At 45.5% G+C, this 24397-nt stretch overlaps 1 protein-coding gene across 1 annotated transcript in view; it reads right to left on the bottom strand.

The window, feature by feature from the left end:
• Positions 1-994: 994 nt before the first annotated feature.
• LOC146822378 (uncharacterized) overlaps positions 995-24397 on the bottom strand; it is a 42809-nt gene continuing 19406 nt past the window's right edge. Inside the window, exon 2 of the mRNA XM_085613464.1 lies at positions 995-5217. Coding sequence (XP_085469590.1) covers positions 3598-4821 — 1224 coding nt within the window. The 5' untranslated portion in view covers positions 4822-5217 and the 3' untranslated portion in view covers positions 995-3597. The remainder of the gene's footprint in view (positions 5218-24397) is intronic.

Below are 24397 nucleotides of genomic sequence, written 5' to 3'. Positions count from 1 at the left end.
GGCTACGTGCATGTTCCCTGGACCAGACAGGACATTTTATCATTTACAAATGACTTCCCCCGTCTTCGCGAGAAGCCGGTGGAATGGTATTGGCAGGTAGATAGGTTTGTCAAATTATCAAAAGTACTGTGGATTGATTTGAACAGTCTATTTGACATAATTGTACCAGCAGATCTATGGGCAAAATGTAAAATTACAATAGGTTGGCCTACTCAGGAATATCCTAGAGATGCTAAAACAGGTGCCCTTGTTCAACTGATTGGCCCCTCTGGACAACAACTCCTCACCCAGCGCCTTGAAAACCTCACTGATGATTTGCCATGCTTAATACCCATTGATTGAGTCTGTACATTCATACAGATTTTTCTCAGTGGAGACTTTCTGATGCGGTTTTAACTCTCCCTTGCCAATAAAAGCCTTGCTAAATTCAGTGCGGTCTTCAGGGTTGACTTTTGATGTCGGGTTAGCTCTCCATTTACGAATGCATGGCCACATTCAATACATTTATAGAGTTTCTCTCCTGTGTGAACATTCTGATATATATTTTGTTTTGTAATCGATCCCTTGTCACATACTATTCATTAATAGGATTTCTCCCTAGTGTAGATTTGTTTAAACTGCATTAGCTTATTCTTCCTGTGTTAGATTTGCTTGAACTCTGTACATACATTGAATTTCTTGCCATGCAGATTTTCGGACGTCGCTTCAGTTTTCCATTTATTATGACTGCTTTGTGGTATTCAGTAAATACATACGTTCTCTCCCCTGCGTGAACTTCCTGATCTTGTATTACATTTTGCTTTGTAATAAATCCCTTGTCACATTCATGTGGTTTCTCCCCAGTGTAGACACTGATATTGCTTTACCTCTCCCTTTAAAATAAATACCTTGTCACGTGCGGTGCAGTTGAATGGTCACCCTCCATTTGGAATAAAGGTGTTGTCACATTTTGTACAATTATATGGTTTCTTTCATGTGTGAACATTCTGATGTATTTTTTTTTTTTTTTTTTTTTTAAAAAACCTTTATTTGTGCATCTTAAAAGAACAAATACGGGCCTACAACCGTCAGGCCGGCCACGATACAATGAAGCACTGATACCCACATTACACCCCCCGTGCGTCAATGGTCAGGATTAACAACGAGTTATGAGTCACATACTGGAGATATCTCTGACACCCGGGGAAGGAGAAGTGAAGGTTAATTTTAAGTTTTTAGATTATTTTATCAAAGAAAAAAGTCAATGAAGGATAAGAACAAAGGAGATTCGAGTCCGCAAGATAGCCTCACCACACGGGAGAGCAGCAACATCAGTAAGAACAACAATGGAAGTAAAAAACTCAGACAGTGAGGCGGTGCCGAAATATAACAGGATAGTCACATGAACAAGTACGCACCCCTCCGGAGCCGCCCCCACTTGATCCACCCCACACCCGGACCCCGAATCGAAGAAAGTAGAGCGCAGAGACATAGAAGAAAAAAGGCCCATAGAACTAATTAAGAACAGAGTATTATCCCCCCACCCTACACCAATGCGGAGGCTACGGCCTACCCCCCCCCCGACATAGTGCCTGTCGCCCAATGAACCCGAAATATAGAGAAGAGAGAAAGTGGGAATAGAGTAAAGAAAATAAGAAAACAGAAAAGAAGGTGGGGAGGAGCCCACGGGACACCAGAGCGCCCCGAACCATCAGCCAGTCCTGGCCCCCACACACTGAGAGCCCACTACTCCAAAAAACGGCATGCGAAGACACCATGGCACCACAGTGTAAGCGAATGGACACAAGTCGCGATGAGTGCGCGCAAAACAGACATACAGTTCCAGTCCCAGGCCAGCCCGTCCATAAACCCTGGCAATAGAAGTCAGTCTAGCCCTGGCCCGATCGCGGGCGTGGGATTAAACCAGCCCCTGCATGAAGGCCCCGTGTCCCGAGCAGACAAAGACAAGATGGCCGCTCGTGAAAGGATGGTGAAGTAGGATCACGAAATGGCCGCCAACCATCGGTTGAGGTCCCTCTTTGCACCACATAAAATCCAAACCTGGCAATTAAGGTACAGGGGTTCCACAAAAAGTAAGCCGTGGACCACCGCGGACGGTTCCTCGACGCCGTTAGGTATCGCTCAACAGGATAGTCCAGCGGACGCGGCGAGGCAGGCAACAATGAGGCAGGCAGCCATGACCAGGGGGACAAAGTGTCCGCAGTTGAGGTGTAGAGCGGTGTACCCTGAGCGCCGGGAGCGCCAGGTGAAGGCATCAGTGTAGCACAGTCATACACCGCCGTTGCGTCCCCGCAAGTGGACAAAAGCACCGGGAGATCCACGCCCTGTAGATGACAAACAGTGCGCTCACGACCCGCAGCCGACAGTATGGGGTCAAGCCGCTCACTCAGCGCTTGCAGGCCAGCGCACATCTGTAGTTGGAAGTCCCGCAGGGCAGCCAGAACGGAGCCGCATGTCGGCAGAGGCTGGGCCCCCACAGCGGCAGCAATCCGGGACGGCACCGTGGGGCTGGTGTCCGTAAGAGGGAGGGCGAAGTGGGCAGCGGGCGAGACCAGAGTAGCACCCCCCAGCCTCGAGCAGGCACTCAGCGCCATGTTTTGCCGCTATACGTTACAATGGCCGAGGGGGGGGGGGGAGTTGTGGCAAGGAGTCAATTCCCCTCAGGTCTACGCCGCAACGGGAACGGCCGACAATCGCTTCTCTTCTCGCAGGTTCCCCTCGCCGCTGGCTAGGCAATAGGCGAAGGGGGCAGCAGCATCCCACAGCGCGGTCATCAGAGCGGGGCCGGAGTCACGCCGCACCGGGGCCCACCCCACAGCTCCAGCCCGGCCGGCACAGGGTGCAGAAGGTGTCCGGCTGTCCCTCTCCGGGCTCATCCGGCAGCGATCCGTGGTGCGAGGGGAGATCGGGACCGCGGGGCTCAGGTTAGCGCTCGCTGGTCCGGTAACTGCGGAGCTTCCAGGGGGCCAGCAAAGGCCGTAATGGCGCAGGATTTCAGTGCCGAAGACAAAAGCACCCAGAACTCGGGCATCCGGGCGGGCTGAGACTCCGGGAAAGCGGCAGCACGGTCAGCGCGTCTTCGCACACGTTTCACCTCGAAAATCGGCGAGGATGGGCATCAGGATAGTAGTCCGAGGCCACGGACCGACGGAGCCGGGCGCTCAAGCGTCTGCTCCGGTCGCCATCTTGGCTCCTCCTAATTCTGATGTATTTTTAAACTTTGCTTTGTAATAACTGCTAAGTCACATTCAGTACAGCCATATCGTTTCTCACCAGTGCGGAATTTCTGATCTAGTATTTATCTTTGCCTAGTAATAAATGTCTTGTTGCATTATGTACATTCATAGGGTTTCTCTCCTACATGGACTATCTGATGTTACATAAGATGCGACTTTCTAATAAATGACTTCTCACATTCAGTGCAGTTGAATGGTCTCTCTCCAGTGGGGATTTTCTAAATGTTGATTCAGCTCTCCATTGGATATAAATGCTTTGTCACATTCAGTGCATTCGTACGGTTTCTCCCCAGTGTGAACTCTGATGTTCCTTTAGCTGTCTATATTTTGTAAATGCTTTGCCACATTCTGTACATTGATATTATTTCTCCCCAGTGTAGATTTTCTGATGTCGCGTTAGCTCTCCCTTTGTTGTAAATGCTTTGTCACATTCTGTACATTGATATGGTTTCTCCCCAGTGTGGACCTTTTGATGTTGCTTCAGCTTTTCATTTGTTATAAATGCTTTTTCACATTCTGTACATTGATATGGTTTCTCCCCAGAGTGGATATTTTGATGTCGCTTCAGCTGTCCATTTGTTGTATATGCTTTTTCACATTCTGTACATTGATATGGTTTCTCCCCAGTGTGGACCTTTTGATGTTGCTTCAGCTTTTCATTTGTTATAAATGCTTTTTCACATTCTGTACATTGATATGATCTCTCTCCAGTGTGGGTTTTCTGGTGTTGCTTTAGCTCTCCAAGTGTTATAAATGCCTTATCACATTCTGTACATTTATATGGTTTCTCCCCAGTGTGGATTTTGTGATGTCGTTTTAGCTGTCCATTTGTTACAAATGCTTTGTCACATTCTGTACATTTATATGGTTTCTCCTCAGAGTGGATATTTTGATGTCGCTTCAGCTGTCCATTTGTTATAAATGCTTTGCCACATTCTGTACATTGATATGGTTTCTCCCCAGTGTGGACTTTCTGATGTTCTATTAGCTGTGACTTTGCAATGAATGCCTTGTCACATTCTGTACATTGGTATGGTTTCTCCCCAGTGTGGATTTTATGATGTCGTTTTAGCGTTCCATTTCTTATAAATGCTTTGTGACATTCTGTACATTTATATGGTTTCTCCCCAGTGTGTACTTTCTGATGTTCCATTAGATGAGACTTTCTAATGAATGCCTTGTCACATTCTGTGCATTTATATGGTTTCTCTCCAGTGTGGATTTTATAGTGTAGTTTTAGGTCTACATTTGTTATACATGCTTTTCCACATTCTGTACAATGATATGGTTTCTCCCCAGAGTGGATATTTTGATGTCGCTTCAGCTGTCCATTTGTTATAAATGCTTGGTCACATTCTGTACATTTATATAATTTCTCCCTATTGTGGAGTTCCAGATGTCGTTTAAGCTGTCCAATTGTTATAAATGCTTTGTAACATTCTGTACATTGATACAGCTTCTTCCCGGTATGGGTTTGTTGATGCTGCCTTAGATTCTTCTTCCTATGGAACACTTTATTACATTCTGTACATTTATATGGTTTCTCCTCTACGTAGACACTCTGATACTGCATTAGGTCTTTCATTGCAAAGAAAACTTTTCCACAGTCAGTCAATCAATATGGTTGTTCTTCAGTATGATTTTCTGATGTTGCACTTGCTCTTTCTCTAATAAATGTGTTTCTAGATATTCATACGGTTTCTCTTCTATGTGTTCTTTCTGATCCAGGTTAGCTCTTCCTTTGTAATGAGAACCTTATCAGACTTGCTTCAGTGTGTTATTTCATCACTGTATATCAGGTGATCGCTAAGAGCCAAGTTCAGACCACATTGGGCAGTTTGGGTTTTCTGCTGTAGAAAAAGACTTTGGCGAGGCATTAGCCTTCAAGGGAAGAAATTTCAAGGTGTATTGTTTTTACATCACTTTCTACACAAGTGATTAATGCCTTCCTCTTTTTTGTTCATTACTGCATTTATTGCACCTGTTGGAAAAGAAGAAAAATAAAAACACTGGATAAGTTTAAATGGTGGGTCTATCACGAAAAGCTATTTTCATTTAATGAGACATTTAATTGACCACATAGACACATGCGCTAAAGAAATTCTAGATTACACTTTCAATGTGTGGGCCCCTTCCTCCCATCTGCCCCGAAAGACCCATTGGGATGCAGATAAGAACTAAATCACACCCAACACTTGCAGGGTCTGTAGCTCTCTAGAAGGAATACACAAAGGGGTCGGTCACCTAGCCCAGATGTGTATTAGAGACAGGATGTAAGGCACAAAGAGCAGTACAAGCAGAGAAAAGTCCACTTTCTAAAAGTAGCTTTTCAAAAATAGTAATGTTAAATCTGACTTTACCAGTACAGAGGATTTATCATTACCATTGCAAAGATATGAAACATGAAAAGGCTACTCCTTTCCAATCAGGAATTACAGCTTAAAGGTATTCTACTGATTTCCCGGTTCCAGCCAACGAGAGGAGTAGGCCTTACAGCAGTGAAAAAGTAATTTAACTGTTTGTCACTACCAGGACATGTAAAACATAGAAGTATATGTTCTGCCTTTTACTCACATAGAGTCCTGCTCTTTGGGTTACCAAGGGCCTTCCTTAGGGGTGACTTATATGTAATAAAAAGGGAAGTTTTAGGCTTGGCAAGTAGCTTTAAATGCCAACTCGATGTGGCAGTAAACTTCACACATAGGCACTGCAGTGGCAGGCCTGAGAGTTTCAGGCTGCATAAGTGGGTGGCACGGTCAGTGCTGCAGCCCACTAGTAGCAAATAATTTGCAGGCCCTGGGCACATGTAGTGCACTTTACTAGGGTCTTAAAGCAAACTAAATATGCCAACTGAGTAGGAACCATATAAGCCCATGTTACCATATTCAGGGGAGAGAGCAAAAACACTTTAGCACTGATTAGCAGTGGTAACGGTTGCAGAGTCCCAAAGCCAGCAAAAACGAGCCCAGAAAATGGAGGGAGGCAGGTAAAACGTTGGGGAAAGACCACCCTAAGGCTGTCAGGTCTACGAGCCTTTTCCAGTGAATGGACAACACAACAAAGAGCATCACAATAATGGTAGGAAATCTAATCAATTGCTGCAAGGGAGTCCTTTATAGTATCAGAGAGCCCATGATAGGACCCAGACAATAATCTGAGCATCTTTCACATAGTGTAACTCCAGAGATCAGAGGCTCTGACCAGAGCTACACAAGAAAAAGGAGGTTTACAACCACAGTAAACACACAGTGGCAAAGTCAAGAAGTCTCACCTTTTAGACATATAGGCTTTCCCAATGCTACACAACATCAAGAAAGAACAAGCATTTGCAACGCAATAGGTCTCGCATTTGTTAGAGTTGGAGCTATTAGTGTAAATATAAATATTTTTTACTTATGCGTTTAGTAGTGGATGGATCTGATGGCAATTGTGTGTTATACAATTAATTTATAAGCAAGCGTATCGATTGTGTTTCTGGTGTATAGTGCTTACTGGGATACAGTATCAAGCAATCCTGGATTTGTTTTAGCAAATGAATACTATGCAGTTTAAGGACACAACAAGAATGCTTTATTACATAAATGGACATAATATGGACATATTGAACCCAAGAGAATAAGAGTCACCTGATTATTTTATTTGTGGATATTTAATAACATTAAGCAGTATGATGGTGCTAATTTTACCTGGTTTTTAACACCCCATTGGATGGCTGCTATGAATGTGATGCGATTATCCCTAGGGGCCCACAACGAGCAGAATAAAGAGAAAATTCCAGGTTGTAACTAGTAGGTTTCTGCACAGACTAATGAAACATAGCCGGAGGCTGTACTCATAGGATTTGCATGTAGACAGACTGGATGCATAGGCCTGGGGAGCAGAGACACGATGAGCAGGGCTACAGTGAGACAATGTGAGCTGAAGCAGACACAGGAATTACAGGTTATGAAGGCAGCGATACATAAACCAAAGGGGGTGCATTTGGGGGGTGGACACACATTGGAGCACGGGGTATCAACCAGGCATAAGGTAAGAAGAGCAGGATGAACACCCGTCAAAGCACAGAGACTGGGGGTGTATGCAATGGACACAGTGGGAGCGAAGATGACTGATAAGAGCAAGCATATGGCAGGGAGGCAGGGATACAGTGAGCACATACAGCTGCGGAAAAAACAAAGTGATGTATCTCTGCGTGAACCCATTAGGATGTAGCAAAGAAGCGTCCTGAATTTTTACTCTCATCGTCCTAAATTTACACCAATGCCAGTTGGTCACCCTTGGTCATAGAGATGCATAGAACGCCTTGGTGCGCCTAGGAGAGGGGGCAAAGGCTAGTGCCCGAGAGGAAGGAAAGGCTAGGCAAGCAGCGTGCTTTGGGTGAAGGAGACAAAGAAAATGCTCCGGGGAGAAGGGGCAGTGGGGATTGCTTCAAAGGAAGGACATTGTAAAAGAAAAACCCAGCGCTGGTGAATCACATTCTCAATGACATGGTGTCATCATGTAAACCTCCCTAGTCAGTAAAGCCTTTGAGGGTGGAGCCATGTCAGGATTTCACAATATCCACCTGAATTATTTACATGCGCTAATGAAAATGGGAACCAGAATGGGAGTGCAGTCTGGCCCTCGTCAACCTTCGTAGGATGACCCTAATTTATGAACAATTAGAAAGAATTATCACTATGCTTCCACAAGAAGAGCAGGCATCTTTTTAATGCTAATAATCATATCCAAAATTAAACTCACATTTATAATAAAAAAAAAAATGCTCCAACTAGGAAGGCATGTGTTATTGATATGTATTGCATGACCAGATTATTGTCTTATTATAAATACAAGCATTTTGAGAAGGCAAGCTGCCTGCCAAGAGTGCTGGTTATTCCTTCCTCCTCAAGTGTCCCACATGGCTCTCCACTTATAGAAAAGTACCCGAGTCCTGCAACTGGAAGGGATTTAGCGTATGACAACTCTACAGAAGGTTCATTTTAAAAAGTTGAGTTTTTAACAAACCAGTAAGGTATAAGAGCCCACTTCAGAGAACGGAGCACACTTCAGAGGTCAAATGGTTCGAACACCAGTGGGGCCGACTAAGAGCCTCGTTTTAAAGGTCATGCAAATTTGGCTGTGATAATACTGCTTCTATATCAAAAAAGGGGGGGGAGGGGGGAGTAGAAGCGTTCTGGGGGCCCCACTCAGCTTCCGGATATATATCACTAAATCAAAAAGGAGTGGAGCCAAGAGGCCTCGAAGGATCTGGCACAAATATGTAGAAGACCCTCAACAGCCATTATCCGCCATTGGTATGTCTGTTGCCATTGGTGCAATCTTGGCTGATAGCATCATCACTGGGTCTTTTGTTGGCCTTCACCAGGAGAAGATCCTCAAAAACCAGTTAGGATCTAGTTTGTGCAGAATAGAAAATTTAAAATTACCTTTTTATCATGTGGTGCAATTTATTCTAAAAAATTATAGGGTACGATTAAAAACAGTGGATGTGAAATATGGGACGTGAAATATGTCCGTCACATCACTTTTCCAACATGTTTCAACCTGCATGCGCCCTTGCCGGTTCGATGGCTTTCGTCAGGACCTCATTGAGGAGAAAAATTAATCCCCCTTTAAATTTCTTACTCACGTCAGGTGGAGTACTATCCCCTGGGCTTGGAGATACCACTGGTTATATTCATTCCGGTAATGGGGAGACTGCACAGGAAGCTAGCGTCTGCGTCACAAGAGTGCAGCCAACTCTTCTCTCCAACAACCCTAGGGGGAACTCCCAAAAATCTTAAAAGCAGAGGATAAATGCTTCCTTCGTACAAAAAATATGATACCGCAGGATGCAGTATTTATTGGATGTAATATTACAACACTAGAGTGATATTTGGATGTATGAACCGGATAACTTATAAATAACACACGTTTACCACTATTCCGAATTCCTCAGACTTGGAGCGCGGGCAACGTGTCAATTCAAAGTCTAAAATAGGAATTCAACTGTTTGAGAATAACACTTATTTTATAAAAGATAATTACATTCTATGCACATTATACGATATATAGATAAGTGAGTAAACTCAGCATCTGTTTTGCTTTAGCTAACCATAATTCATATTAGCCAAATCCACAGAAGTCTGTGCCGTAAAATTTCATGAGAATGTTTATGCTTGTGGGAGAAAGTAAGTTCATCATATGACTGAGAATTAAAGATGTCATTTTTGTTTTTTATTCTCAGAGGGACAGATTAAGGAATGAGTAAGGGTGTAATCATACAACGAGAGCTAATGGAACATTTTTAAAGCGTAAGAACATGCGGAAAACGGTCTGTAAATTCTAACATATGTTGTGCTGAGGTTTTTTTCTGCAATAGAAAAAGCCACAACTGCGCGTGCATCCAAAAGGGGACCATTTTTAGAAAGTCCCCAAGGTTTTTCAAGTTAAGCACAAAAAACACATGGATTGTGTTCCGATGCCACCCTGCATTTATTTGCGGTTCAATCTCGCCATTTCTCCCGTGCATTTTATGCCGAGGGAAATTACATTTTTGGGGAACAGCGCTTGGTATTTTCACACTTGACTGCCCCAGCCAGTCAGGCTTTTAACAGCCGTTCACGGCCTCCAGATAACTGCGCGGCTCAGGGGAGGGGGATGCGAGCACATCCCAACCTTTGGTGGGCTGGGAATGAAGAGGGGGACCATGTGCCTGGAGCCCTGGCCCCCAAACTGCAGCCAGACGAGCCCAGTAGTAAGTAAGTGCAGGCAGACAGAGCGCACACAGTATACTCATCTGCTGTTCATCATGATGTCTAGACATCTCTTCGACCCGCCGCCGGCTCACTGGGGAGTTGGAGCATGGTCCATACCTGCCGTAGCTCTCTGGCCGAGACTCATTCAATGTTTACTCACAAGGTTCCTTCCCTGCTATAGCTCTCTGGCCAACACTCATTCAATGTTTACTCACAAGGTTCCTTCCCTGCTATAGCCCTCTGGGCGAGACTCATTCAATGTTTACTCACAAGGTTCCTTCCCTGCTATAGCTCTCTGGCCAACACTCATTCAATGTTTACTCACAAGGTTCCTTCCCTGCTATAGCTCTCTGGCCAACACTCATTCAATGTTTACTCACAAGGTTCTTTCCCTGCTGTAGCTCTCTGGAAGAGACTCATTCAATGTTTACTCACAAGGTTCCTTCCCTGCTATAGCTCTCTGGCCGAGACTCATTCAATGTTTACTCACAAGGTTCCTTCCCTGCTATAGCTCTCTGGGCGAGACTCATTCAATGTTTACTCACAAGGTTCCTTCCCTGCTATAGCTCTCTGGCCGAGACTCATTCAATATTTACTCACAAGGTTCCTTCCCTGCTATAGCTCTCTGGCCAACACTCATTCAATGTTTACTCACAAGGTTCCTTCCCTGCTATAGCCCTCTGGCCGAGACTCATTCAATGTTTACTCACAAGGTTCCTGCCCTGCTATAGCTCTCTGGCCAACACTCATTGAATGTTTACTCACAAGGTTCCTTCCCTGCTGTTGCTCGCTGGCCGAGACTCATTCAAGGTTTACTCACGCTCTGCCTTGAAGCTGCTCGCGTAGCGCTCACCAGGTTTGCACAACTCTGCCGTTATCCCAGCTGAAGCGGCGGTGCTGCTCAAATTAACCAAGCATTTGCAATGCAATGGGAAACAGCCTTTACAACGAGGTAAAGACATCGCATGCATTTGCCTCACATTTTTTACCACAATTATACATTTACATCACATACCAATACCACAAATTTAAAGTAAGGTGGGGGTTGTCTCCCCCCACAAATACATTGTTTTTAAATATAAAAACAATGAGTTGTATTGGAATGTGATGAAAATGCATAATCGCGGTAAACAAAATACAACCCAATGCAATAGGTAACGCATTTGCGAGCGTGTAAGTTATTAGCATTGTAAAGGGCAGTGCCTTTTATTTATCTGTTTTGATAATTAACACAAATAAAAGGCATTGTCATTTAAAATGCCAATAGCTCAGACTCTTGTAAATGCGAGACATCTACCATTTCAAAGAAGCGCCCGCCATTATCCCGGGCTGCTTGGAAAGTGAAAGAGCACATGGTGCGCTGAATGTTGCAGGAAAGCATGTCGTGCCTGCAGTGTGAGAAACTCATTAAAGAAAGTAGTGTTTACAGACTACATAAGGCATACCATGTAACAACAGAAGTAAAATGGTAAGTCCTCAAGGAAAGTTACAAACAAAGACAAGGCGGTACTAAGGAGGGACAAAAAAGCCTGTTAACGAATCAGAAGTCAGCTTTTACGAAGAACATTGACAGAAGCCAATGACAAATATGGGCAGACAATGGGCGGGGCTTCACGTCTATTCTCGAATACAGCATGTCTCGCAGAGCAGCACATGCCCTGCCCAAGCTCGGCCTAAAAAGGCAGTTCTCCTTTAATTTGTTTAAACTGCACCTGCAATGGTGCTCTTTGACCTGCCTTTCACCTTGGCTGTTGGCTCTGGCAGCAGGCATCATATCACAACTGAACTGTAATAAGTTATTACTGTCTAATTGTGGCCAACTGCAATTAGAAAACAACAGATCTACTCTACTGTAATAATGTATTAGATTCCAGCTGAGACGTCACGGTGCCCCCAGAAACATACTGCAGAGAATATGAAAGGAGGGTCGCTGGACAGAAATGTCGCTGCCACCTAAATAAAGTGAGACTTGACATATCCCGCTCTCTTTCTTCAGATCTTTTTCCCCTGGAAATTCTTCTCCAATAGCTGATAAGGATGCACTTATTGAAACACGTTTACTTACTGCACCGCTTGAGTTGCTATACGACAACATGAATATATCAAGGTGTTACCAGACATCATATACACGGTTTTGATACTTAAGCTACATAACATGTTGGCTACAAGTGAAAAACAACTGCTTGTTAATACTAAAGATCTCACATTTTACATTAAAAAGGTGCCACAAAAGTTTAAAAGAGCACTGAAGGAAAGAAGATGGGAGGGCATGACCAAGAACTATACATATGGGAAGGATAGTTTATTTATGTTAAACAGTATATTGCAAGTCACTGGGAGGTCCATAAATGTATCTTGCAATATCCTTATAACGTAAACCAGGGGGTAGTTTATACCTTAAATTATTCACAAAGTATTCACACATTTCTAAATATGTTCTGGTATATTCGGTTACAAATTCCTTTACCACAATAAGTAGTTTCCGCCTTCTGCATGGTACAGGCGTGTACAGCGCCCAAATAGATGAATGCCTCATATTAACAAAACCATAACACAGAATGCTTAAATCAAGTGTTGTTTAAAAAAAAAAAAACACACAGATAGGAATTCCTTATAATGACAGCTGATTGACTCAGAGAGGAAGCTTCAGATCTTGAGGTAAAGCAAATGGACATTTACCATGTCAGTTATTAATGTAAGCAGGGGCAATTGCAGATGTGCCAGGAGGTCTATACACACAAGTAAATAAATGAATAAATCTGCAGGTCTTCAAGAATAAGGATTCTTTTCATGGTTGCTCCTATTTATTTGCAACACTGTTTTCCTGCTAGTGAGAGGCCGATTGCACAAATGTGTTAAGAGGGTGCTGTAATTAGCACACGCACAAATGCAAACGCTATGGGGATCGGTCCTCATAGCACGCTAGTCCTCACAGTGGTGTGCGTCTTGTTTTGTCAGTGTTTACCAACACTGGGAGGAGCTACCAGTGTATGTGAAAAAAATAAAACACACACACACACACACACACACACACACACACTAAAAATACTTAGATTTTGAAATGTACTGATTTATGCAAAGAAGAAGAATCCAAAAATTACCTGGGTGCACGTTTGTGTTTCTGCGCATGTTTTGAATGTGTCATGTGGAAGGTCAGTGAAGGCCCTCGAGGGAGGGCAACGCTGGAGAAGGATGTCAACAAGCAGCATCTCAGTCTGGCAGAATGAGTGACGTGCCTTGGAATTCCTGCCACAGACGCCGGAGTCTCACGACAACGAACAGATGGCCCTCTGACCCCATATGAATGGTACGGGGAGGCTACCAGCAGCGCAACATGAGAGACAGGGAGCCCATTACTGGAAGCTCTGTTTAGACATAGATCTGAGGGACGCTGCAGGAATGCACAACAGAAGACGCTCAACGTCCAGCAAGATATCCTCACCCCAGTTCTTTTAATACTTGATTTTCAATCAAATATTGCCCGAGGCATCAGATGCGTGCGGGGGCCCACACAAGCACTATCGTGGGAGGGGTTGGGGGGGAGAGCACAGGAATATTAAGTGCACAGACAAATGAGAAGTGAGCAGAGGCAGGCAGGATTTTTTTTTTTTTAACCAATCCCCACCTTAGAAGGTAGTCCAAACCAAGCTATCCTACCAAAATAAAACCAACTGACAGCGAACTTCTAAAAGTGCCACAAATTACATAAAGCTAAATACAATTCAAGCAACAGAGCGGGAAGCACGGCAGGGGAGGCAGCAGTAATGTAACTGTGGCATTGAGATGGGAAAGGACTAACACTTCTACTTAAATATAAGCAGGTAGGGAGCTGAAGTTCAACCCAGACAAACAATAACAGAGCAGGAATTCAAGCAAAAAAAATAGTCTCTCAAGAACAGATAAAGAACCATAGTGGAATGAGACCGTACTATGTCCCTGCTCTCTGAGAGGAACAGAAGAGAGAAAGGAGGGACAAAGAGGCAGGACTGACCACTAGCAAGCAGGGATTTTTGAAGGACGCTGACAGACAAATGAAAAGCAATGTCAAGAAAGGGGGTTGGACTTTATGTGCATAGACTGATTGCAGCAGGTCTCGAAGAGACAGCTGAGCTTTCTAACTCGAACTAAAAAAAGCATTGAGAGAGAGAGCGTGTTCTGCCTGCAACATCAGGCAGAAGAAAACCAATTAAGAAAATAGTGCTCCCAGGCTCTAATTAAAGCATACATGTAACAACCAAAGAAAAAGGGCCAGTTGCCATGGGAGGTTCCAAATGAAGACAAGGCAGGACAAAGGAGGGACTAACAAGCCTATTAACCAATCAGAAGCCATATTTACGAAGGACAATGACAAGCCAATGACAAATATGGGCAGGGCTTCAATTACATACTCCAAAACAGCATGCCTCCTAGAGCCGCGCATGCGCTGCCCAGGCTCGACCTAAAAAAATTAAACATTACACTGGAACTCAAGAAATACGGCTTTCATCGCCATGACCATTCCTCATAATGCTGGTGAGATTTCTTGTTCAATCAACATTCCGTTAATCAAAACCTTAAAACTCTAGTCTCAATCAGCGCAACTTGCGGGAAACAGATTGAAGAATTTCTCCCTTCTAAATAAGGGGTGGGTAATTAATGAAGGAAACTTGGTCTAAAATTATTCGCTCTGGCAATAACATTTAGTATTGATTCTTCATTATAGATAAACAGGACAGTATGATTTCACTTAAAATTTTCAATAAACAAGCTGTCAATGGGGGTAGGGAGGGGAGCCTACTAAAAGTAAACAAACTCAAAATAAACGTGACTTAACTAAAAAAGTCACAAAGTGATGCCTCACCAGCAGACTCGACTACGGCAACGCACTCTTCACCGGAATAAACAAAAACCTCACCCGCAAGCTACAAAACATCCAGAAAACCGCCGAAAGACTGGTCCTCAACCTGCCAAGACACTGCCACATCTCCCAGCACCTGCGCACACTCCATTGGCTCCCCATCGAGGATAGCGTCATCTTCAAGATGCTCACCCACGCACACAAAGTCCTCCACGACACTGGACCAGCATACCTGAACAGTCGACTCAAATTCCACACACCCCAAAGGACCCTACGATCAACCCAGCTCTCCTACGCCGTGGTCCCACGCACCAGAAAGACCAGATGGGGAGGCTGCTCCTTCTCCATCCTCGTGGCCAGAGCCTGGAACGCCCTTCTGCTGCACCTCAGACAGAAAACATTGTTCCCAATCTTCGCAAGAAATCTCACAACCTGGCTTTTCAAAAGAGCCCTTCCTTGATGGACCGGAACCTGCACCCACCCACCCCCAGCACCTTGAGACCCTTACGGGTGAGTAGTTGTGCTTACCAAACACATGATTGATTGATGCCTCCAATATTAAAACACGGGCCTCATCACCATGCCATGGACAGTTGGCAGAACATGGCAATCAGACCATCTCACACCTAAGCATAGAGACAGGTGGTGGCCAATGGAGTGTGTACCCGACCAGCCAGGTGATGGACAACCGTCCAACGACAAACAGCAGAGAATGCATGCAAGCCCTGACAAGAACACACCCCTGGTCCTCACAGCCAACCTACTGCTACGACTTATGTACACTACTCAAGCAATAAATAGCTTGGGTGGAGGGAACTCCATTAAAAAAGTCTGACATCAAAATATTTGCTCCAAGTGGAAATAGGGTGCATCCAATATGTGCTCCGAGTGGGAGTTGGGTACACCCAATATGTGCTCCGAGTGGGAGTTGGGTACACCCAATATGTGCTCCGAGTGGGAGTTGGGTACACCCAATATGTGCTCCGAGTGGGAGGAGGGTACTTCCAATATGTGCTCCGAGTGGGAGGAGGGTACTTCCAATATGTGCTCCGAGTGGGAGGAGGGTACACCCAATATGTGCTCAGAGTGGGAGTAAGGTACGCTGACCGGGAGTAGGGTCGCCCATCACCCTCAGGCCTCACATAGCCTACAGTGTTAAGCACTCTGACAGTCACGCGAGTTACTGGATTACTCCGAGTGGGAGGAGAGTACTCCCAATATGTACTCCGAGTGGGAGGAGGGTACTCCCAATATGTACACAGAGTGGGATCAGGGTACACCCAATGTGCGCTCCGAGTGGGATTAGGTTGCACCCAATATGTGCTCCGAGTGGGAGTAGGGTACACCCAATATGGGGAGAGCATGTAGCCTTACGGCTAGTGCGGTCAACCTCGAAGTTGGGGAAGATGTCTCTGGTCTAGTTCGCGCTATATAAAACTCTAAAAAAAAAAAAAAAAAGTATGAGCGGGAGTAGGGTATATCCAATATGTGCTCCGAGTGGGAGTAGGTTGCACCCAATATGTGCTCCGAGTGGGAGTAGGGTACATCCAATATGTGCTCCGAGTGGGAGTAGGGTACATCCAATATGTACTCCGAGTGGGAGTAGGGTACACCCAATATGTACTCCGAGTGGGAGTAGGTTGCACCCAATATGTGCTCCGAGTGGGAGTAGGGTACATCCAATATGTGCTCCGAGTGGGAGTAGGGTACATCCAATATGTGCTCCGAGTGGGAGTAGGGTACATCCAATATGTGCTCCGAGTGGGAGTAGGGTACATCCAATATGTGCTCCGAGTGGGAGTAGGGTACATCCAATATGTGCTCCGAGTGGGAGTAGGGTACATCCAATATGTGCTCCAAGTGGGAGTAAGGTACGCTGACCGGGAGTAGGGTCGCCCATCACCCTCAGGCCTCACATAGCCTACAGTGTTAAGCACTCTGACAGTCACGCGAGTTACTTGATTATCGAATGAACGCTGCTCTGATGCTTAATGAACCAATCCCAACATTACAGCCATGTTGTTAAACATATCATTTACGATTAGCGTCGAACAATCCAATGTACCTTGCTCTTTATTTTTACTGTACTTTCACTGCACAGTATTTCTATAGGTGCGGTGCATTTCTAAGCCAATTTCAATGTAAACACACCAATGTGTTATAATCCGGGAACACTGTCCGCAACTTCATCACGTGGTATACTAAGGGCCACCATTTTTGGGGCCTCTGGGGACCACTTTTCCATTTCAACCCGAGTACCCAACAGGAGTGACAGTCTGAGCGTTGATATTTTTCAACTTAAATTGTTTATAGACATCTGGGGGAGATTCGGAATGTTACTGTTTAAGAATACTCTTGAACTGTTCTCATAGGGCTAGGCGCGCTACTAGCACCGGATCAGAGACAAGGTCCTGACTAGCCAGGTTAAAAAAAAAGCAAGTCTTGCCGTAGTACAGACTGTCTGTTTAACTACAATTCTAACAGTCTTTACGTACCCACTGCCCACGTCTATTACTTGAAACATCACACTTCAGCTTGGAACATACAGCTGAAAACTGCATGAAGTACAACCACAGAACTTCAGGGTGAAAATAATTCAAGTGTCTGTGCTTGCCACCCCACAACTCACCTGCAGCAGATCACACGGCACGCTCACCTCACAGCACTCCGGGCTGAAAATAACTCACCTGCCGGAGTCTGGCATTCAGGACTTATGTGGTCGCCTCGCCATTACCAGCGACGTCAGAAGTGCGTCATCCAGGCGGAACGGTCAGACGGTGGGGGGCAGTCCCAAAACACCCTCTAGTCACCCCCACTCGACGGATAATTGATGTTAATGGCCGTCTGCTATGCCCCTTGGTTCAGCGCCCCTTCCCAAGGGAGGGGGGGGGGGGGGATGTGGCTGGACCGGGCACCTTACTGGACCTCACCCCCAAGCAGCACCGGCCTGGACCGGGCGGGGGTAAGGGGAGTGAAGGCAGGGAAGGGACGGGCAGAAGGACACTGGGTTCAACCCAGTTGTAAAGTTAAGCACAGGATTGTGGCTCTGGGGGAGGAGGGGGTATTTAACCACAGATGCGGGAGAGGCCCCCCTCTTCTACAGAGGGGAGGGAGGAGGGAGTTGGAGGGCTAGGGATGGAGGAAATGCCATGCGAGGTGCGGGAGGTATGAAAGGAGATTCCATGCCCCCCGCATGGGTAGCGATGCATCAGTGTCTGGGCTGTGCCAGCTCGAGGACTGGTGCTCCCCCACCAGGGAAGGCCTGTGGGTAGGGTGACCAGATCTTGAGAACAAAAAACCAGGACATTTTGCAAAGATAGGACTACAATTTTACATCAACAATGCTGCGCAGAATGACAACTCTTAACAACAACAATGGAACACAGAAGTAGCACTAAGAAAAAAATAAAATGTAATTTCTAAAACCAGCAGCAGACCTGTTAATTAAATTGCTTCCTTTTAACAGCTGCTAACTAGCACAACTTTAGAACACCCAATCTCACTTCTCACTAGTTTCAGTTCACCCCTTTAAAACACGGGACATGAGCTAAAATTGCAAAAATCGGCCAGGTGAAACCCCAGGACTGTCTGGGCAAATCCGGGACGCCTGGTCACCCTACCTGTGAGGCTGGCTCTCCATCTGCGGGCCCCGTGGAAAGGGCCCCCTCCCAGCCCCTGCATCTCCTTCTGTCACCTTTCTTAGTGTGTGGATACAGTCTCAATGTCTCAATGTAGTGCTAGAAGGTGGGGTTTTGCAGCGCTCAGAGGTTGCAGGCTGTGGCACTGAGCGCTTGGTGGAGTGGGGTTGAGATGCACGGCCCATGGCAGACTGACTTCCCCGGGGGTGGGACGCGTCGACGCCTTGGTTCTGTGGAGTGTTTGCGTCAACTTTTTTGAAAATTATTTTGTAGAGTTTTTTTTAATGCTTTTTTAAAAATCTAGCTTGAACTCGGCCCGAAGATATCTGGTGTCATAGCGCTTTACATGAGCACCAGTTTCGTTACAGATGGACGCATTCATTTGTTTTAGGCACAGGGAGATTAAGTGATTTGCCCAGAATCACAGGATGTTGAGCGTTGCTGCCGAGACTCTAACCCAGTTCCCCAGCTTCGAGGTCGACCACTCTAGCTGTAGGGTCTCATCCTGACTTGAGCTGAAGGCATTAGAGGGCTTCATAGAATTTGCATATAATCCATGACATGAGCTGTATTAGGTGTAGATAAAGACACAGTGACAATACGTAAAGGGCGTGCACAGTAGACAGGAGGTTACGTTGATGACACTTCTTGGAGGTAAGTAATGTTTATATATGTAAATCGCTAGACAGAGTTAAACCATCAGCGATAACAAAGGTTACATGAGGAGTAGACAAGAGTCCATAATAACAATAAATAGAGGAATTTAATCTTCGCTATAGACGACGAACTGTAGTGTAGATGACCAATGTAAGGTCTGAGCTAACTAAGGTGTGGTGTAGTGAAGGTGGAGAGAGCGGGGCTTTGTCCTACTCGAAGGTGGTAATGCTCAGATTTGTTTAGAAGGTGGGGGATGGAGGCAAACAGTTTAGACTGACGCTTTAAGGGGGGAGTTTAGGTATTTGTCGAAGAGTAGCAGTTTGTTTCTTCTTCACGTGAGGGAATGACTGATTGTCCCGTAAATCTTGAGGTTGTGAGTTCCAAATTCTGGGGGCATTTCCGGAGAAAGAACGTGTGCAAGATTTCTCTCTCAAATTTTGCTGGAATCAGGAGTAGACAGTTAGAACTTCGGAGGGGTATCTTTTGAACAGCTTTTGTTAATTTATGTGTGAGGTAGATTGGGTTTTCAGTGTAGAGCGCTTTGTGGGTTATGCACACAGTTTTGAATTTAGCTCTTGCCTTACTTCGTAGCCAGTTACAATTCCTGAGAGCAGGAGTGATGTGGTCGAAGCGACTCTCCCAGGACAGAAGTCTGGCCTATGCGTGGAGTGTGACTTTCAGGGGTGCAAGGTATGTTATTGGGGTGCCCATGATCGTTGCGCTGCCGTACTCTAACTTGGAGAGGACGAAGGATTGCACCTGATGGAGGATCACGCTTTACCATCGGATTACCAAAAAGAGTATTTTGATCGACCTTGGCAGCATGAAGGTCTCCATATAGGCCCTGCCAGAGAAAATCTGAAAATATGCTAAAGTGACCATTTTTCACCATACACAATCAGTAAATGAAGGCCAACAGGTCTCTTGAAACCCCTGCATATAGGCCTGAGCCAAAGGGCAAAGGACACCACTTCATAATAATAAAATACACTAGGCCCTAAATAAGTTTAAAACATGCATTTCTGCTTGCGCTGGACACGAGGTAGCTTGGGCAACCACGTATAGTACAGTAACTTTCCACAACACATTTGCAAGACACCCACACATTCACGTACACAAAGACCAGCTGGAACCAGTTGGTACTTCTTGCTACATTATTATTAAGGCTTCCGGTTTTCCGTTTAAACTGATTTTTACACATATAAACAGACGGAAATGTTTTTTTTTCCCGTCTGTATTTATAATAGAAGCGGAAAAATACAACCAAATCGGATTCCGAGAATTGTTCGGCAATCCGTGCTCCAGCCCAGGGTTGGCTGCCATGCCCCTCTTCCTGTGGTTTATGCCTGCCCACATTAACACCTGCTGGGCCATTAATCTCTGGCAGGCGCCTGGTTAACGCTTAAATGGTCTTTTAAAGACCTGTGAAGTACTCGAGTGCAGCTGCGATAAGCTCATGTTTGTGTGTGTCTGGGAAACTCTTTTAGCCCGGGCTGACACACAAGGGGTGCGGGGGGGGGGGGGGGGGGGGGGCTGAAGCCCTTTGAGCACAATGGGCGTTGCGCACCAGTCTCTTTTAGCAGTTCACCCAAAAGAGGGGCAGTCAGGTGTGTGCACAGTGCAAGAACGAGTGATTCACACATGATCTTACACACACACGCAGTGCGTTGCTGCCGTGTATTTTATTAAGAGTACTCAATGTGCCCCCATGGGCAGGTGCACGTCTTGCAGCACCTCACTCAAAAATGAGGTGCCCAGGTCTGTGCCCAGCAGCCTTGAAGAGCAACCCCTACTTCACCAGGGCATTCATTTGTGCACCTTGAGGCAAAGCCTGTGCCCTACGATCGTGGCTGGTGGCTCCAGGGGCAATCTGCTGCTACCCACCTAGTAACTCCCCGGGCAGCTGCCTCGTAGTGCCTTACAGCAGCATTGCTCTGGAAGCGCTGTGCTGACAGGCACACGTGTTTGCTGCCAGCATTGCACAGTTTCACTGATGCTGGTAGTGAGCAGTGGTGCACACAATTACGTGTTCTATCCTAATTCAGGGTTTAAATGACATTAAAGTTATGTACATGTGCCCTCTTGGGTTCATGGGTGCAGAGGTCGAAGCTGATATGAGGGGACCCCTCTGCTTGGCTCAAGGGGCCCTTGCACTAGTGACAGGCTCCTCACCTTGTGAATGTTCAGCCTTTGTTTTCTGAATGCAGAGACAACCAATGGTGTCAAACGTGAAGGCGATGAACTGAAAGCGCCTTTCAGCACAAATGATCCGGGCCAATGTGGGAACACATGTTGTGCGAGTGCTCTGTGCCCCAGAGGGCAGGTGCTTTCCACGCTCGTGTGCAAGTAGCAAAGGAATTCAGAGGCGAAACTACAGTCACGCCGTGTCCTCTGCAGGCCACCGTAGTTGGCAGAGGCGCACCTAGAGCCAAATTTCAGGGGGTGGGGGGGGGGGGGGGGGGCTAATTTCAGGTCACTGAAAATGCACAGGTGCACTTGTCTAAATTCTAAATGTGTTTACATTTAATAATCATGGCTAATGACAGGGTTTTCAATATTGTAACACAGCAGCAGCTCACTAATACTGCAAGTAATCTATGGCAAAGTTTTCAGATGACTGTATTGTGTTTACTTAATTTGGCGCATATATACATATAGCTAAACCTATAACAACCGTGTGCACTGTCTATTTAAATAAAAGTGGAAAAATACTAGCTGCAATGTCTTTTTTAGCTTGCGACAAAGATAAATACAGATAAAATGACAAAAAAATAAATATGGATAAATACAGACGGAAATGTTAAAAAAATAAATACCATAAAACCGGGAGCCCTAATTATTATTTTCGAAACCTAGTTTGGCCAAGTGAAACCACAGCCGCAGCTTTGCGATAGGAGCATTTGCTGTGCTTCTCAGACGGTGAATCTTCCGCTACAATATTGTGTTCACAGCCTGTGACCAGAGAAGGCTTATCATGTTGCTGTTGTCATAATTTACATATTGCGTATCAGAGTACAGCTATTTTTAGGCAAGTTGTGAACACCATGTATGAGCCATACTTATCAGATCGTAAATCTTCTGCCACATTGTTGGATCCATATCAGGGAAGAAAAAGGGAGCGAGAGAGAAGGGGAGGTACATGATGATTTGGAATTGTCCATCTGGTAAATGTATCTAATTGCTCAGAGTGGTCACAAAACCACACAATTCTTCAACGGTATTGAGTCGATCGGTAATAGAATCCACCTGTCTATTCAGCGGAATTCTAGTCTTTGGAGAACCTCTGTAATATTACCACCTTGTTCCAGTATGGTGGCCACGTCGATCACCTGCCATCTGATCTCATCAGCAGTGTGGCCCATTGTCCGAATGTGTGTACCAAGGGTGAGTTCAGTACTCTGCATCTTATTCTGCTGTGATGTTGACTGACCCGCACCTCAACTGGTTGCAAAGTCTGACCAATATACATCAAATGACAAGGACAATTGTCCAAACCTAACCTCTTGACTTTCAATAAAGAAAATGGTACATCATTCGATGGCAAGATCGGACTTCATTTCTTCAGTCACATGAGGGAAAACCTCACACATCCCCAAAACTTAAAAAAACGTTTGGGAGTAGAAGCTATCTCGTCTCGCATGTAAGTCTGGAAGGTTTGAATATTAAAACCATCCAGTGGAGACAAGCACTGGCAAGTATAAATAGCGACGCATGAAACAGCAATTGAAGCATCTGGACAGACCGTGGCCCCTGGGCCCCGCCGCTGCCACCATGAACACAGTCAGGCGTTTTACAAGGAGCGTGGCAAAATAAGATCCGCCGTCCTGGGAATCTTTTATTGGACCAATAGAAGCAGCACCGAGCGAAGGCTACAGCCTCCGTATTCAGAGTGATGTCAGATGACATCAGCTCTGGAGGTCACATAGGAGGCCTGCTTCTGGCCTATGAATATTTTACAGCCTGCTTAAAGCCTCCTGTAGGATGCCAGAGAATGGCACGGGGTCATGCCACCAAAAGGCTGTAAAATTTGAGCTGGCGATTGTGAGAAAACGACAGCGGGGTAACCAGGGGGTTTGGAGGGGAAATGGGAAATGGAGGCGGTTGTCAGGCCATGGGTGGAACATTGTGATGAAAAGTGAAGGGCCAGTTAGGAAAAATAATTTTGGTTTGGAGGTCTGGTGGGTGGTTTTCTATAACATGGGGAAAAGGGGTAAGGAGGGCTAATATATGTGGGGGCATAGAGGTACTAGGCAAACTGGGGCGGGCACTACTGCAGGTAGAGAGTCAGAGTGGGAAGTCAAGCTTGGGGAAAGCAGAAGTCTTTAACAAAGTGGGGTGTAGGGTGAGGAGGAGTAGTAGAAAGTTTTTAGCAAAATCAAATCCTACCACTGTATATTGGTTAGGTGCACGTTGCCCTGTGGTGAGACGTAGGCAAAAGAAACAAGCATTTACAGTGCTATAGGTGTCGCAATTGGGAGTTTGCAACCTATGGCATTGTAAACAAGAGTAAACAAATAGAAAAAAATGCCAGGCCACTTGTTTACTTTTACTACAAATCGTGGCACACGCGCTTTACCTTTAACCATGTTAAAGTAAAGCGCGGGTGCCGCGACTGTAGCAAAAGTAAACAAATAGAAAAACATCTATTTGTTCACTTTGTCAACAATCGCGGCACCCGCGCTTTAGCCAAAGTGGCCAAAGTGAAAACAAAGTAAATGAATAATAAAATAATAAAAAGCATTACACAATAAAGAAAAAAATATTTTAAAAAAAGAGCTGTGTTATAGCACGGTACATGGGGGCCCGTGAAGCGCGGAATGAACACAGAGTGCTTACCCACATGTGAAAGATCCAGTCCGGGTGGATGGGGCCAAAAGGAGACAGGGCGGTAATAAGGAGGGACTAAAAAGCCTCACAATAGAAAGCCAGCGTTTAGCATGAACTATGATGCAAGTCAATGAAAAGAAGGGGCGGAGTCTACACTCCACTTCTGAAATCAGCTTGATTACAAGAAGCCTTGCAGAGCGAGCAGCGCATGCGCGCTGCAACGTAGGTCTGCGAGACCTAAAAATTATTGTCCTGGCCCTTTCTTATACCTCTTCACTAACATCCCTGTACCCCGGTTACAACTCTTCTTCCATACACTCTGCAGAATCCTAATACGACTGATCTGGGTAGGAGCTCACCCCTCTATTCGGTGGGATACACTCACACTTCCCCTGGAATGAGGAGGCCTTGGAGTCCTGGATTTACACCTTTACTACTTAGCAGCCCAACGCCACCACACAT

Source organism: Triturus cristatus, chromosome 6 (assembly GCF_964204655.1).
Source record: "Triturus cristatus chromosome 6, aTriCri1.1, whole genome shotgun sequence".
In the NCBI taxonomy this organism is placed as follows: domain Eukaryota; kingdom Metazoa; phylum Chordata; class Amphibia; order Caudata; family Salamandridae; genus Triturus; species Triturus cristatus.
The sequence above is the reverse complement of the archived record's forward strand: the minus strand, read 5'-3'. Positions and strand labels throughout refer to the sequence as shown.